Source organism: Leptonychotes weddellii, chromosome 6 (genome assembly GCF_054177405.1).
Source record: "Leptonychotes weddellii isolate Sample4059 chromosome 6, ASM5417740v2, whole genome shotgun sequence".
Taxonomy (NCBI): Eukaryota; Metazoa; Chordata; class Mammalia; order Carnivora; family Phocidae; genus Leptonychotes; species Leptonychotes weddellii.
In genome coordinates, this window is record NC_138374.1 from 110,623,257 (window position 1) to 110,639,042 (window position 15,786).

At 34.2% G+C, this 15,786-nt stretch overlaps 1 protein-coding gene across 5 annotated transcripts in view; it reads left to right on the forward strand.

Moving 5' to 3' along the window:
* Positions 1–14,614, forward strand: part of PTPRC (protein tyrosine phosphatase receptor type C) — a 117,110-nt gene extending 102,496 nt beyond the window's left edge. For all 5 annotated transcript variants that reach the window (XM_081824955.1, XM_081824956.1, XM_031024022.2 and 2 more), the window contains 8 exons: positions 1,342–1,491; positions 5,349–5,439; positions 6,707–6,840; positions 7,810–7,944; positions 9,588–9,710; positions 9,936–10,111; positions 11,670–11,805; positions 13,407–14,614. In XM_081824955.1, coding sequence (XP_081681081.1) covers positions 1,342–1,491; positions 5,349–5,439; positions 6,707–6,840; positions 7,810–7,944; positions 9,588–9,710; positions 9,936–10,111; positions 11,670–11,805; positions 13,407–13,682 — 1,221 coding nt within the window. In that variant the 3' untranslated portion in view covers positions 13,683–14,614. The remainder of the gene's footprint in view (positions 1–1,341; positions 1,492–5,348; positions 5,440–6,706; positions 6,841–7,809; positions 7,945–9,587; positions 9,711–9,935; positions 10,112–11,669; positions 11,806–13,406) is intronic.
* Positions 14,615–15,786: the final 1,172 nt, after the last annotated feature.

The following is a 15,786-nucleotide window of genomic DNA, read 5'->3' on the forward strand; positions in this document are numbered from 1 at the left end:
GGTAATTGTAAGTGATGGTTATTATTGAAAATTTCTTCACTTGACCCAGCAATTCTATGTGTATGTTTATACTCAAGAGAAGCACTTGCAAATGATGCACAACTAGAAACATGTGCAAGAATGTTCATTGAATTCAGCATTGATAGAATAGCAAAAAAAAGAAAGAAGAAAGAAAGAAAAGAAATACTTTATTCATATCTATGGGAGAAAGGGCAAACAAAATGTAGACATATGGAAGCCCTACAATGCATGTTATGCAGTTGAAAGGAGTACTCTTGGTCTGTGTCTATCTATAGATGCTCAGATGAATACCATGAGTGAATAAAATCACTGAATGAAACATATAAGATACAATTTATAGAATTTTAAAGAAGCACACAAAAAATGTACAATGTTTATAGATACATAAATATTAGTGCAGCAGTATAAAAGCAGATTGTCAACCAGGAAAAAGAAAAAGAAAAATTATTTCCTATGGAAAAAGTAAATGGGGTAAAAGGATACAGTCAAAGTCAGGGAACCGGAGTAAGTGGTTAAAGAGGGCTTGAACTTTATCAGAAATATGCCATTTATTTAAAAATAGTGGATTCAAATATGATAAAAAGTTAGGAGTCATTAAATGTAGATTTGGCATAGTGTGTTTTTTAAATAAATTCCTCTGTTTTAAAAGATTCTAGAAAACTCTTTTTAAAAATGTGTTCTATGACCATGAGAGATTATGGACTATGAGAATCAAACTGAGGGTTCTAGAGGGGAGGGGGAGTGGGGGGATGGGTTAGCCTGGTGATGGGTATTAAAGAGGGCACGTATTGAATGGAGCACTGGGTGTTATGCACAAACAATGGATCATGGAACATACATCAAAAACTAATGATGTAATGTATGGTGATTAACATAACATAATAAAATAAAATTTAAAAAATGTGTTCTATGGAATATCAATTTGCATTCTTTCCCTCTTAGATACAGTGTGAAATTTATTATAGTTTTATGTATTAGTGATTTGACTTGGTGGATCAATAATAATCACTGAAGGGAGTAACAGACAATGCTTTTCTAATTTTTAAAAATAAAATAGAAGTTATGCACTATATAGTAGATATTTAATCTATTTAGTGAGCTATTTTTTCCTGGAAAAAAAATCTGATATGGAATTTGCTCACATTCCAGAGAATTGTGAGAGTCAAATTCCGTAATACTCAAATGTTATAGGTATCAGTTTTCTTTTGCATACATTGTCCCAATATGAGCAAAATTATGGAGATGCATAATTTATTTAAATGTGATTTATAGGACTGTAAGTTATCGGTTAATTATCTATATTTTTCTTTGGAATTGTAGGCACAGTATATCTTGATCCATCAGGCCTTGGTGGAATACAATCAATTTGGGGAAACAGAAGTGAGTTTGTCTGAATTACACTCGTATCTATTTAACATGAAGAAAAGAGATCCACCCAGCGAGCCATCTCCACTAGAGGCTGAATTCCAGGTAATAATAGTGATAACAATAGTGATAATAATAATTATGGATAACTTTCATTGAGGGCTATTTTCTAGTGCTGCGCTGTATGTTTGACATGGTTCTTGAATTTGGGCCTTACCATAACCAGTGGAGCACAGATGAGGAAACTAAGATACAGAGAATTTAAGAGAAATGCCTGAAAGTGCAAAGCTGTTACGTAGGAGACTTGTTTAATGTGTCTAGAGACTAGAATTGTGTCTACAGCCCACACTTTTAACCATTTCTCATTAAGCTGGTATAAAAAAAAGTGTCAAAATAATAGTATATACCCACAAAATTGGTCCGCCAAAGGCAATGTAGCATCTCACCTTTTAAAACTACATCTGGTTTTGGTTTGTAAAGGAAATAATTAGAGGAGTTTATGACTACTTCGGAAGTTCAACTGGCTGGAGCTGGTAGACAGAAACTAAAGTATAAATACATGTGTCCTAACCTATTCATTGGGCTATTACTCTGAAAGCTAGCCCAGGATGTAGTTCACTCATTCAGAGAATTCTCAAAGCTATCTCCAAATTGCTCAGTTGTCCAAAAAAAAAAAAAAAAAAAAGTTTTGTAACTTTTCTCTTACAATTTTCCAGTTTACTGAAACTTGTAAACTACCAAACTGGTCAAATTGGAGAGTTTCACAAGACCAGGAACATGTTTTTAATCAAATGCAGAATTGTTTAATGTTTTGGTTCAAAGTGAGGATGGAGGGGGGGTGGAGCATACAGTAATTACCAGGTAACACAATCCCCCAGAAGATTATAGTGGAAGAACCAGCAGGCTACCAGAGTAGTCTTGAGTAGAAAGATGTTTAATTGCTGTTTTCTTGCTCTTTTAGCTGACAAATCAACCACATTTCAGTACACTAATCCTGCTAAACCGCATATACATATATGCTCTTTTGAATACACTTATAAATGTAATTTAAACATTCGTATGTAAAGTCACTAAAAGAGAGAGTAAATTCTGTCACTGAACAAATAGGATTAGGTTTTTGCTCTGTGTCGAGTACAGTTTTGGGCACAAGAGCCAAAGTGATTTGCAGGTGGACATGGTGAGAGAGTGTAACCCAGGTCACAGGTAGTGACTATAACTGATAGAAACAGTGAAATTATTCCATTTAAGCATAAAGGAAGACAGAAAATGAGAAATGAGAGGAAAGATGTAGGTTACTTGGTAGATTTGGTGATAAGAAGTTGAGGCAGTTCTTGTCAATTGCCTTTTCTTTCTAAAGAGTGTATGAAGCAAGATCATCAGTTAAAAATTTTAGGGGGACAGGAGTGAGTAGGGCAAAGAAGAACTTATGCTTGAGGAAGGGGAAAGTAGATGAAACAGTTATACCAAAGTAGCAAAGCAATCTCCCTAGGCAAAGATAGTAGATTGCTGGAAATTGTTGTTGGATCATTTGAAATCTATGGTCATGAATTTAAAGAGAGTCAGTTGGTTTTATTGTTTTATATAGAAACATTAAAAATAGGGGCTGTGTATACAGATGGTTGGGTTAAACTCATCTAGGATTTCTTAAAGTGACTATTTGAAAGTTGGAGAAAAAGGAATTGAGTGTGTTCGCAAATGTATGATATAGTGGTGGATGTTAAAGAGCAAATTGGCCACAGAAGGACATGGGGCACATAAGGAAAGTAGTAAGGATGGTATGTGGAAGGTTTTGATAGAATTGCACATGGCTAGACTGAAGATACTAGAATAAAGAACGAGGAAGAAAAGAGGTAATTTTCAATAATGAGATGGCTGAAATTGTAATTTTTAAATGAATGTTTGAAATGAAACTTACAAAGGTAGAATGGAGAAAGTGGATGGCGGAAGAGTAGAGGAAAAGGGCACAGGAGGTAAGGAAGCTAAGAAGAGACTAGATGTTGCATAGATCATCCTTGTCAATGTTGAAGTAACCAAGAATTATGACAGACCTGGGGAGAAAAATTAGGCAAGTCTAAAATTAAACAGGGTGGAGTGATCCAGTAATCAGTACCTGAAGCCTCTAACAAAGGTCAAAGAAATATGACATGGTGTCAGGAAAATCAAAGTAACTGGGTTTTTTGAAGGAGAAATGAGTAGAACCAGTTTATAAGCAGAAACAGGTAGCAAAGACAGTACATATCTTTCCTTCAAGCTGTGATGTATGTGGGGAATTCAGTTTTTTAAAAAAGAGCTACTGCTGAGTTTTTGGTGATGTTCTCAAGAGACCCTCAGGTTTCGCCTGGTGTACCACCCCCTCCCCCTTCCCCAACCAAAAAAAGTGAAGGAACTGTTGGGAGAAAAGCATTAAGGTGGATGGCAGTTTACTGATGACAGACCTTGAGTACCAGAGAGAAGAGAGGAAGACATTGATAGGTGAGATGTAAGAGACTGAGTTGTATTTGATGATAACTATTTAGATAATTATTTAGTAATAGAGCTCTAGCAAATATGGATGCACTGGGAGGCGGAGACTCGTAGCAAGGACTGAAGTGTGAAAAACCCTTCCTGTCTTAAATGAGAGTAATCCATTAGTTTTATCTATAATACTGGGTATTGGCTAGAGGCTGGGGACCCTGGGTGACCATTCTGACAAGCAAAAAGTGTGATGTTTTCCAAGGCATCAGCCTCCGTGCTGTTCATTAAGGTGAGTTCAAGTGGCCTAGTAGTCAATGATGAGGTTTTCATTCATTCAGTTACACAGCAATGCATGGGGTTTGAAACGGGATGCCATATTTAGTTTGAAAGAGTGCACCATATTAAAATATATACATATATATACACACATACATCCCATGCACATATATTTGTGTGTGTATAAAATCCTACTGAACTGTATATGATGAGCTCTTTCGGTTTAGATTATTCATCCACTTGACAAATATTTATTTAAGGACCAATTGGAAGAAAGGGTTGCAGGCAGAGAGATCTTCCAGAATAAATGACATTTAAACTGATAGTTAAAAAGCAAGTAGAAATTAGCAGAGTGACAAGGGAAAAGGGTAGTCCAAGCATAAAACTCACAAGAGTTAAAGGACAATTCGGCCCTTTTCCAGAGTTGAGGAAGTTGGATGGCTGAAGTGGAAGGGGACCATCAAAGGGTGAGGCTGGACAGACAATCAAGAGTGCATCCCTGAAGGTTTTTTGTGCAGTTGGATGCTTCCTCCCAATGATGGCAAACTGCTGAGGAGCCTCAGTGGGACTCTGTTTCGTGTTTTTAAGAGGATTAGAGCAAGTGAGATTGAAGATAAAGAGGACAGTTAAGAAACTGTTGATGTTTTCAAGTGAGAAATGAAAGTGGACTGTACTAAGTAGAAAGAGAGAAATGCAAAAGTGTTTGAGAGCTTCCCCAGAAGAAATGATAGGTCTTGCTGACTTATCAGCTACTGTGAATGGGAGGGAAAGCAGTAGGGAAGGCATAAGCAAATGAGATATCAATTATTCAAAGTACGAGCCAAGTCTTCTGTGAATGCTGTATTTGGAGAGTTTATTACTGATCATTTCAAGTAATGTACCACTGCCTTTTGCAATATGGATAATCATCAACATAGATACAGTGCTTCAACTTATACAAGAACAAACCATGCTATTTTGCTCTCCAGCTGCTCTTAAGTAGGAAACCTATTTTGTTATATAATTGTATATCCTGAGTTCAAACTTGCCATGTCAAAAATATTAAATGCCTGAAAAATTAAAAGGAAAAATTCAGAGGCAAACTTAAAAATTATGAACCATAGGCAAAGTATGCACATTTCACAAAACTTGATGTAATACTTTTCTTTAGGGAACATCTTTTGCCATGATAATAAACAAAATCACAACTTGCATTTTAAAAGCAGTGTTCCATTCTATTTTTTCACCCTCAGAGACTTCCCTCGTATAGGAGCTGGAGGACACAGCACATTGGAAATCAAGAACAAAATAAAAATAAAAACAGGAATTCTTACGTCATTCCATGTATGTAGCTCATTTTATGTTATTCTTTGGCATCAGATAAAATTAAACTCTTTTTTTGGATGCACACACACAGATGATTTTGAAGCAAGTTTTCAACATTTGATTGACAGTAGAGAATAGCTAATGGGCTATTTAAATTTAATTATAGCAAATACTTTGCACCCCAAACATTCACAGTGGGCTTTGGAGGATAGGCTGTATTCAGTCTTTTCTTTCTACCAATTATTTCAGAAATGACTGTCAGAAACACATAACCTCTGAAGCTGGGAGAAAAAAGGCCAAGTCCACTTTACTAGCTCTCTCTCATCTTTAGTTTATTTCACTTATTTGCTTCAGGGTAATTGCCAATAACAACCATTACTTCCTTTTTTTCTTTCTGTTTTCTCTTTATCCCTTCCTCCTATCTGAGAGATTGACAGTAGGTAAAAAATACCCTATAAACTGTTAATCATTCAAACTTAACAGATCAACATATGTAGTTTCAATTCTTGAATTCTGTTATTTAAGAATTTTGTAGGATCATGTCTGGTACAACTTTCATTTTATTCATTTGTTTTTATACATTTGCACAACTTGTTAGTTTTGTTAAGATTGTATGTTCTAAACTTGATTTCACACTATTAGCTAGACAACCAAATAAATCATATTGATGTATGGTTGACCTAGTTAATTTCTGAAGTCCTTATAAATATTAGTTCAAAATCTGGAATTGAATATGATGTAGCTAATCAGATCACAGATCATTTGATCAGGATATTATAGATTAAAGAAATTGAGAAGCAGTGAGAAATTATGGACTAAATAATATTCTTGATTGAATAATAATCACCTGAGATACCTATTTAATTAAGACTGTTAATTTGATGTTAACAGGATATAATTAAGAAATTAGGTTTTTACCGAAGCTATTTACTTTTTCACACTTATATATGTATTTTTAAACATCTCTAGCAGAATGATGCTTTTCCATGAAAAACTAAAGTATATGTGTCAAAGATTGAATGATTATATGGAATATTATATCTATTTGTATATCTGTGGTGTTATATACCATCTTTTTCTTGGTACTTTTTTGAAAGCTTCTTTTTCTTAAATTTCTATTTTATAATTTGTTGGTCAATATGAACTGAATTTTATGTAGGGTCTCATTTCATGTACATCAGTAAATTTACATAATGCAACCTGTCACTTCTCTAATTTCTACATGACAATCAAGTGGAGATTTGGTATTTTAAAGAAAGACTTACTACTAATTTATTTTACATAGATGACTTTAACAGAGTGCCACTTAAATATGAACTGGAGATGAGCAAAGAGAGTGAGCATGATTCAGATGAATCTTCTGATGATGACAGTGACTCAGAGGAAACAAGTAGATACATCAATGCATCTTTTATAATGGTAGGTACTTATATTTCCAAAGCCCAGGATCTAAACCTTCAAAAAATGTGTTTTAGAAGACATTATAAAAAAATCTATATTTTTTATGGCCATTCATTAAGTGATTTTATAAAAGAATGATGCACTTGGCCATAACTATATATATATATATATATATTGATTGACACAAAATTTCAATTTTTAATACTATATTTTAACTTACTAAAAGACTTAAAGATATTAAAGTCTAATGTGTTGATACAAAATGAGACCATGTTTATTAGTTACAATTTATGACCAGTAGGACTCTTCATATGAATTTGAAAAATAATACAATTTGAGCAAATACAAGTATTTGAAAACATTTGTACTTACTCAGATACCCAAATTGTAGGCAAATAAGAATTTGCATATTTGCATAGCTAAAAAATTTCATTCAGATTATCTGAATGATTAAATGACTCTGTGTCACATAATTTTTTTTTTTTTTCAGTAAACGGAGAATTCTAGCAAGGAACTATAGTCATTCAGTAAATACTTTTTGCATATACACTAAGTTGGATTTATTTTCCAAATTTTTCTAAAACACAGTCATAGAATATTAGTTTAATTTTGAGTTATCATAAGACTGTGTAGACATCGATTAAAGTAGAGACATGATGAAGATAATCTGAAATGCTTACGTATTTTCTTTTTACAACCACATTTACTTTTTCTTAAAGTTAGTTTTGGAAAGAAAAACTTGTTAGTTTTGTTAAGATAGTATGTTCTAAACTTGATTTCACACTACAAGCTAAGTCTTATCATTAACTAAATAAGTGTTTTACATATAGATATCACATTGTTTTGGGTCTAAGGATCTTAATATTTTTATGTAACAACATTGATATCAAATTAAGTGACAATATTTCCAAATGGTTATTTTAAGAATCTATTGTTCTTTCATCAGTGAGCGAGAGTAACAGAATCTCTCTCTCTCTCTTTTTAAAGAGTTACTGGAAACCTGAAGTGATGATTGCTGCTCAGGGACCACTAAAAGAGACCATTGGTGACTTTTGGCAGATGATATTCCAAAGAAAAGTTAAAGTTATTGTTATGCTGACACAGCTGAAGAATGGAGACCAGGTTTGTACTTTTAACATAATAAAAAAAAGAGAGAAGAAAATATACCAAAGTCTTAACAACAACAACAACAAAGAATAAATTTCTTTTGTCTTTCTGTCATAATTCTCCATTCTTGGATTACTTGCTTGATTACTCTACCCTAGGATTTTTGACCCTTCTGTCACAAAGTTGCCTTTGTTCATTCTTACCCCCTTCCATCCAAGTGTTGGCCTTTGGCATCTCATGTCCGGGTTCTGACAGTCTCTCACGCTACCCCTTCTCCAGTCCTACACACCGTCTGTAGATCATCTCATGCACAGCAATTCCAGTGTCACTGCTTGCTACAAACAACAAGCAACAGACATATTTTCCTTCTATTTTCTTCAAATGAAAACCAAACTCCTCAGTGTGATATTGAAGACCCTCAATAACCAGACCCTCATATATCATAATTTCTATTCTGGACAAGTAGGTTTCCTGACTGAATCTTGACACACCATTTGCATTTTCATCACTGAGACTTAATTTACTGGCATTCCCTGTATATAAATGTGTCCTCTATTTTGATCCTTTTCTTCTAGCTAGATGGAACTCTTGAAAAATTTATCTAAATCCTGCCTTCTTTACGTTCATGTAATATTTATTATTATAACATTCTATAAATTTAGAGGAGGTGAAACTAAGATCTAATTTGATCTGCTTAATGCCTGTCACGTGTATTTGATCTTTTCCTTAACACCTTGAGTTATCAAAATCTCACTAGTATTAGATTTTACTTAGTTTTAGCACCTAACACATTATCTGGCATATGTTAAAGCTTATCTAATGAATATTCTCATAAGCATGCAACTATATGCCTTCTCTTTCTCTCTTTTTTTTGGTTCCCTACCCCTGGACATAGGACATGTTTTATTTTATGGTTTTTTTTTCTTTTTTAAAAAAGAAATAACATGTTCAGATTTCCAGCATGGAATTCCTAGCAATCTTTTCTTTCATCTAAATTGTGAAAGCCAGGAACTGAAATGTTAGTTTAGGCAGGAATGCCTATCATTGTCAGCAATTGTGACTGTAATTGGTGCAGAACCATTTGCAGAGAGAGAACACACTTTTGTGATCCACCTGCTCTTCAGTCTGACCCTTTACTTAGATATGCAGTCAACTTACATAGAGCTGCTCATGGTTTTGGTCATCAAGATACAGAGACAAAACTCCAAAAGATGAAGTCTCCTTCCTCAAGGACCACTGGAGAGACAGTGAAACTTGTTATTGCAGGGGTCATGATCAATATCAGCTCAATCTAAAAATTTTGAAGAGGTGATGATAATAAAGATATGGAAGGAAGAAACAAATCTCAAAGACCTACACTAGTGGTGACAGAGCCATTCCTGTGGTGTCCTGGCCACTTTGGTTATTTCTCAGTTCCCTTGATTTGCACAAGGAAACACCAGGTATTGTGGAATGGATGTCCACCATACTTAAGATAGATTTTAGAGTTTTATGTGTTGCTTTCCATTTTAGAACACAATTAGTAATTTCAGTTTAATAGAATGGAGGGTAAGAGAGAGAGGAGAGAAAGATAGAGACAGTAAGAGGGTCCTGAATAGGTTAAAAAGCAAACAGAACACTTGTGTGGAAGTTGCTGAATCATGTTCTTTCTTATCTAGGAAGCCTGTGCTCAGTACTGGGAAGAAGAAAAACAAACATATGGAGATATACAAGTTGATATGAAAGACACCAAACAATCTTCAGCTTATACCCTCCGTGTATTTGAACTGAGACATTCCAAGGTATGTAAATAATTTCAGGAGTATGTATTTTTGTTCTGGTAACTGATCTGGTAGAAAAATTAATATAAATTACTCTATAAAAGTAAAGCAAAATCTATATAATATTTTCAGAATAAAACTTTAAGAGGAGTTAAATGAAAGTAATTGTGAAGAAAGTATGACTATCAAACTATTAAATGGACTGAACCTTACTTGAATTAATGTTCCCTTCTTTTCTGGTTTTAGAGGAAAGATTCTCAGACTGTGTACCAGTACCAATATAATAACTGGAATGTGGGTGAGCTTCCTGCAGAACCCAAAGAATTAATCTCTATGATTCAGACTCTCAAAGAAAAACTTCCCAAGAATTCCACTGAAGGGAATAAGCATCACAAGAATGTGCCTCTTCTCATTCACTGCAGGTGGGTGGGATTTGATAAAATATTCTCTAAAAATCATCATAATGCCTGACTTCATGGTTTATACTTCCTGTTAAATTCTAATTTATTTTTTAATTCTTATTAATTCTAATTCTAATTCTATTTATCCTGATATATAAAATGCATGACCACAGCGAAAGCCTCTTGTGGAATCCGTCACTCTCTCAGGTTTGCTCCCACATATAGAGCAATTTCTATAACTATTATAGAAATATGATAGCAATGATTATATTATAGTGCAATAGTTTTAGTCTATAAATTTCTTAATACCAGGGTCACATCATCTTTGACTCCCAGTGCAGAACATTGAATCTAGAATGTCATATGTCCTGGATGAATTAATGAATGAATGGCAGGATGCATGAACAGACAGGTGGATGCATATCACATTTTATTTATGCTTATATGCATTGATACACTCTATTAGGTGTTAAGAGAATCCAGAGGAATGAATGCTTTGCCTTCAGTAAACATATCTTAAGTTATATGTTAACTGAAAAGACTTTAATATATATAATAATTTTTGACTTTATTAATTTGTTATGTAGACCCTTGACTTTCATCTGTGAGATATGCCTACATATCTACCTTAAATAAGAGATATTGAAAGAAGGATGCATAATATAAAATATTTACATGAAACATACTAAAGTAAATGCAAAATAAAAATATAAAGGAAAATGAGAAATGTAATGTAGTGAGATGCTTTTAGAATTTTCAAGAAAGCTTTATTATTATTATTAGAATTGCATACAATAGTATGAAGTCCTTAGAGGTGCACGACTTTCCAGTCTTTATTAGAGTTTTCAAAGGTGAAATTTATGCAGAAAGAAAGCTAAAGAAGGCAAGGTTAAGCTTTAAAACTATATGTGTTTCTTAAGATATGGCTGAATACCTATTATATGTCCCTTAGTTATGTACAATAAATAAAATCCTGCTAATAACATATTCTGTAAATTGAATTTTTATTATAATGTAACATGCTTCTTACAGTTAAGTAAATCATTGAGTTGTCCTCTTTTTAATGAATAATTCTACCAGGTATCATTTTTCTATTGATGCAGAAATGTGGACATTTGTAAAAAAGCATTAGAGAGGCAGAAGAAAGGAGAGAAAACATGTGGTCTAGTAACATACAAAATTTCTACCATATTTCTGGTTTTACTGATTTCTGGGCATGTCTTTATCTTCCCTAAATCTCCATGTCCTACAATATTTGTCCTAACAACTTCCTTACAACTTCGGATGTAAACAAAAATGCATTATAATCTATAAGGGACTAAACAGAAGAAAAAAATATGTCTAAAGCCTGAGACAAATATTTTTTTAAACTATAAGATTATTATATTCTCAAACTGAAAATGTTTGTCCAAAAAATGCATTTAGCAGAAATGTTTTGCTCTTAAGAGATTGGAATAACATAATTACAATAAACACGAAATGAAGAATGCATTTCATCTCTCTCAGTTTTTACTCTAATATCACTTTCTCCATAAAATGTAGGATTATTTTCTTTTTAAAACTTTTCTTCCTTTTACAGAGATGGATCTCAGCAAACAGGACTCTTTTGTGCTTTGTTAAATCTCTTGGAAAGTGCAGAAACAGAAGAAGTGATAGATGTTTTTCAAGTAGTAAAATCTCTCCGCAGAGCTAGACCAGGAATGGTTCCCACATTTGTAAGTAGACCTCACAGCTGCTTTTGATGTGTTTTGCATTTTTATTTTGATGGTTTCTTCTCTCTCTTTCCTTCCTTCTCCCTCTTCTCCAATCCTCTACTTTCCTTTTCTTCTATTTACCTTTCTATTTTCCTTTCCTAACTTCCTTTTTTACATGATAATTCACATTAAATTATTATTAAGATATTTTATTTTTTAAAAGATTTTATTTATTTATCTGAGAAAGAGCACCAGCAGCGGGGAGTGGCAGGCAGAGGGAAAGGGAGAAGCAGACTCCCTGCCGAGCAGGGAGCCCCATGTGGGGCTCAATCCCAGGACCCTGAGATCATGACCTGAGCTGAAGGCAGATGCTAAATGACTGAGCCACCCAGGTGCCCCTCGATTATTATTAATATAAATAAGAGAACTAACTAGAGCTTGCCAGCAATTTATTGTGGCAGTTCATGAAGAATATCTCTTCAAATGATCATGAATTCCCTAATTTCTCCCATCTTTACTCCTGTAAAAACCGCCCCAAAATCAGTGGCAGGAAAAAAAAAAAAGCATTTATTATAGTTCAATAGTCTATTGGAGCAATGAAATAGTTCTGCCAATCATGTCAGCTTCAGCCAGTCTGGACCAGGCTTGCTCATTGGTTTGCCACTGGTGATGTGCATCCTGGGGTTTGGCTTGTCCAAAATGATCCCTACTACCAGTAGATTGGCAGTTGCTAGCCTTTAGCTCTGGCAACAGGGGGTGAGTAGAATGCAGGTCTCTCCTTCTCTGGAAGACTAGCCCAGGCATATTCACATAAAGGCAACAGGATTCTGAGAAGTAGGGCAGCAGTATGTGAGATCTCTTGAGGCCCAGGCTTGGAAACTGGCACAATCTGTCTTCCTCTGCATTTTCTTATCTAAACAAGTCACAAGGCCAGCTCAGCTTCAAGGAGTGGGGAAATTGACTCCACCTCTTGTTGAAAGGGTCAGCAGTCACCTTGCCAACAAGTGTGGATACACAGAGGATAGTAAGTGTGGCATTTTTGTAATCAATCCAACATGGATCTTCTGCAACGGTAGAGGGTAGTCTGGAAATTCGTAACTAGTCACCATATAAACTTAATCACTCACTCAGATCTATGCAGCTTGTAATTATGCAGGACATTGAGCTTGCATATAATTGATTTTTAAAAATGTGCTGAGTGCCTATTATGTGCTCTTGCCACTATGGGATCTGCATAGGCTTTCTGGAAACAAGTGACTTCTGCTCTGATACTTAGATGAATGATGCATAGGCATTCAACCAAGAGGATAAGCCCAGAAAGTGGCATCATGGGCCAAGGCATGGAAATGAGACACCACGCGGCCTGTGAGGGAAATGAACATGTTTGGTGTTGCTCCAAGGTAAACTTGGAGGAATACCCTGCAGTCAATCTTTTAGAACTGTAAGGGGACTAAGCCATTTAAAATGTTCTTTTTATAAAAACAAAAAAAGAGTAGTATTCTGTTATCCAAGACTTCCAAGTACATGACTAGTTCTTGCTGATTTTCATCTGACATAAAAATAATTATGTAAACTTTCTTTATAATAATTACATAAGCTTTCTTGCTTCTTTCTTTTACTAGGAGCAATACCAATTCCTATATGATGTCATCGCTAGCACCTATCCTGCCCAGAATGGACAAATAAAGAAAAGCAACCATCAAGAAGATAAAATTGAATTTGACAATGAATTGGACAAAGCAAACCGGGATGCTAATTGTGTTGGTTCACCTGGTGCCCTGGATAAGGCCAATGAAGGAACCAAAGAAGATGAAGGTATTAAAGTCACAAGTGGCCCTGAAGAGCCAGAACATTCTGCCAATGGTCCTCCGAGTCCAGGTTTAACTCAAAGTGCATAGGAAAAGACATACACAGGACTCAAAACACTGTATTAAGTATTATTTCTATTTTTCTAGAAGTAGGAGGACAAAATAGATATACAGTGGATTTATGAAGTACATTGGACCAATTTTTGAGAAGCTTTTATTTTACTACTGTAGAAACATATTTAAGACAGTTTCGCTAAAACGTTTGTACAGTTTTATGCATATTTTAAATTTTTACTTATCATTCAGCAAAAAACATCTTCTTTGTAGTTTTTGCATGTGTGTGTGTGCGAGAGAGACAGACAGCAACAGAAAGGGAGAGAGAGAGAGGAAGCTTTTAAGTGAATTTAAATGCTTTTGAGAAACTTTACCCTTTTGTTTGAAGAAAAAACACATTTTATACTGAACATATTAACTTAGTTTAAAGGACTATTTTTTTAAATCATAAATTGTGTTTGGGACCTAAGAATAAAATGTACATTTCTAGAATGACCTCAAGATGTCCTCCTTGTTCTACTCATATATATCTTATAGTTTACTATTTTATTTCTAGAAATAGACATAAAAGTAGTATGTGTGTGCATAGTTACTACAAGAAAGTTAACTAAATTAACATTTGGAAATCTTACATTCCATATGTTAGCATTTAGTCCATATCTTTCAAGCTCATTTAATCTAATTTAAAATTTTCAAGCAAGCTTATCTTGTTATATTCATATGGTGTTTATAATTTTGTAACACGGACTATTCTCTGTATAATATGTGAAATCTTTTGACCGAGAATTATGTTTGTTGCAGTTGAATTTAAATAAACATCTTTAAAAAAATGCCATATATATTAATATTCATAGGATAAAAATAGAATTATGCAAACATATTTGTGTGAAATATTTACATTTGAAACCTGATCTAGCTATTTTTATGGAATGCAACACTGATATGAGAAATATAATATTGCACATGCATACTTTCCATGTTAAAGTTCATCCTTGACTTTCAGCCAAGTGCATTTACTTTTTTTTATCCATTTTATTTTATTTTAATTCCAGTATAGTTAATATACAGTGTTTATTAGTTTAGGTGTACAATATGTTGATTCAACAATTCTATTTATCACAACAGAAGTACGTTGACTTTGAATTTCTCAAATGCTTAGACTACAATAGCTGAATTATAGAAAAAGCCCAAGTGTCCATTGATTGATGAATGGATAAAGAAGTTATGGAATATATATACAATGGAGTACTACTCAGCCATAAAAAAGAATGAAATCTTTCCATTTGCAATGACATGGTGGAGCCAGAGAGTATTATGCTAAGGGAAATAAGTCAGTCAGAGAAAGAAAAATACCACATATGGAATTTAAGAAACAAAACAAACGAGCAAAGGAAAAAAAGAGAGAAAAAGAGAGGCAAACCAAGAAACAGATTCTTAACTATAGAGAGCAAACGGCTGGTTACGAGAAGGGAGGTGGGTGGGGGATGGGTGAAATAAGTGATGGGGATTAAGGAGTACACTTGTGATGAGCACTAGGTGATGTATGGAAGCGAATCACTGTACTGTACACCTGAAACTAATAATACACTGTATGTTAACTACCTGGAATTTAAATCAAAACTTAAAAAAAAATTCTTAGACTGCTTTTACCAGGAATTGACATCAATAATTATAATAAAATTCAATCATTATCTTTTCTTATACATAATATATTGTGTTACATGTTCCTATATGAATTATATAAGCACATATTAAAATATAGGTTTAATGCAATGAACGTTTGTAGAACAATTTCACAGATCTCAATTTTTTTTAACGATTTATTTATTTTTATTATTTGAAAGTGTGCTCACGCACAGGGAAGGGGGGCAGAGGGAGAGGGAGAGAGAGAATCTCAAGCAGACTCCCTGCTGAGCGCCCAGGCCAATGTGGGGCTCGATTCCACGACCCTAAGATCATGACCTGGGCCAGAATCAAGAGTCGGACACTTAACTGACTGAACCACCCAGGTGCCCTGTCACAAGTCTCAATTTTCTTTTTAAAAGATCCATAGTCTAATAATTATTTAGGATCATAAAAAATTTAAGAAAAATGGCATTTTTCAAAAAAGTAATGAACATTCTTTTTGGTGAATTCTGTG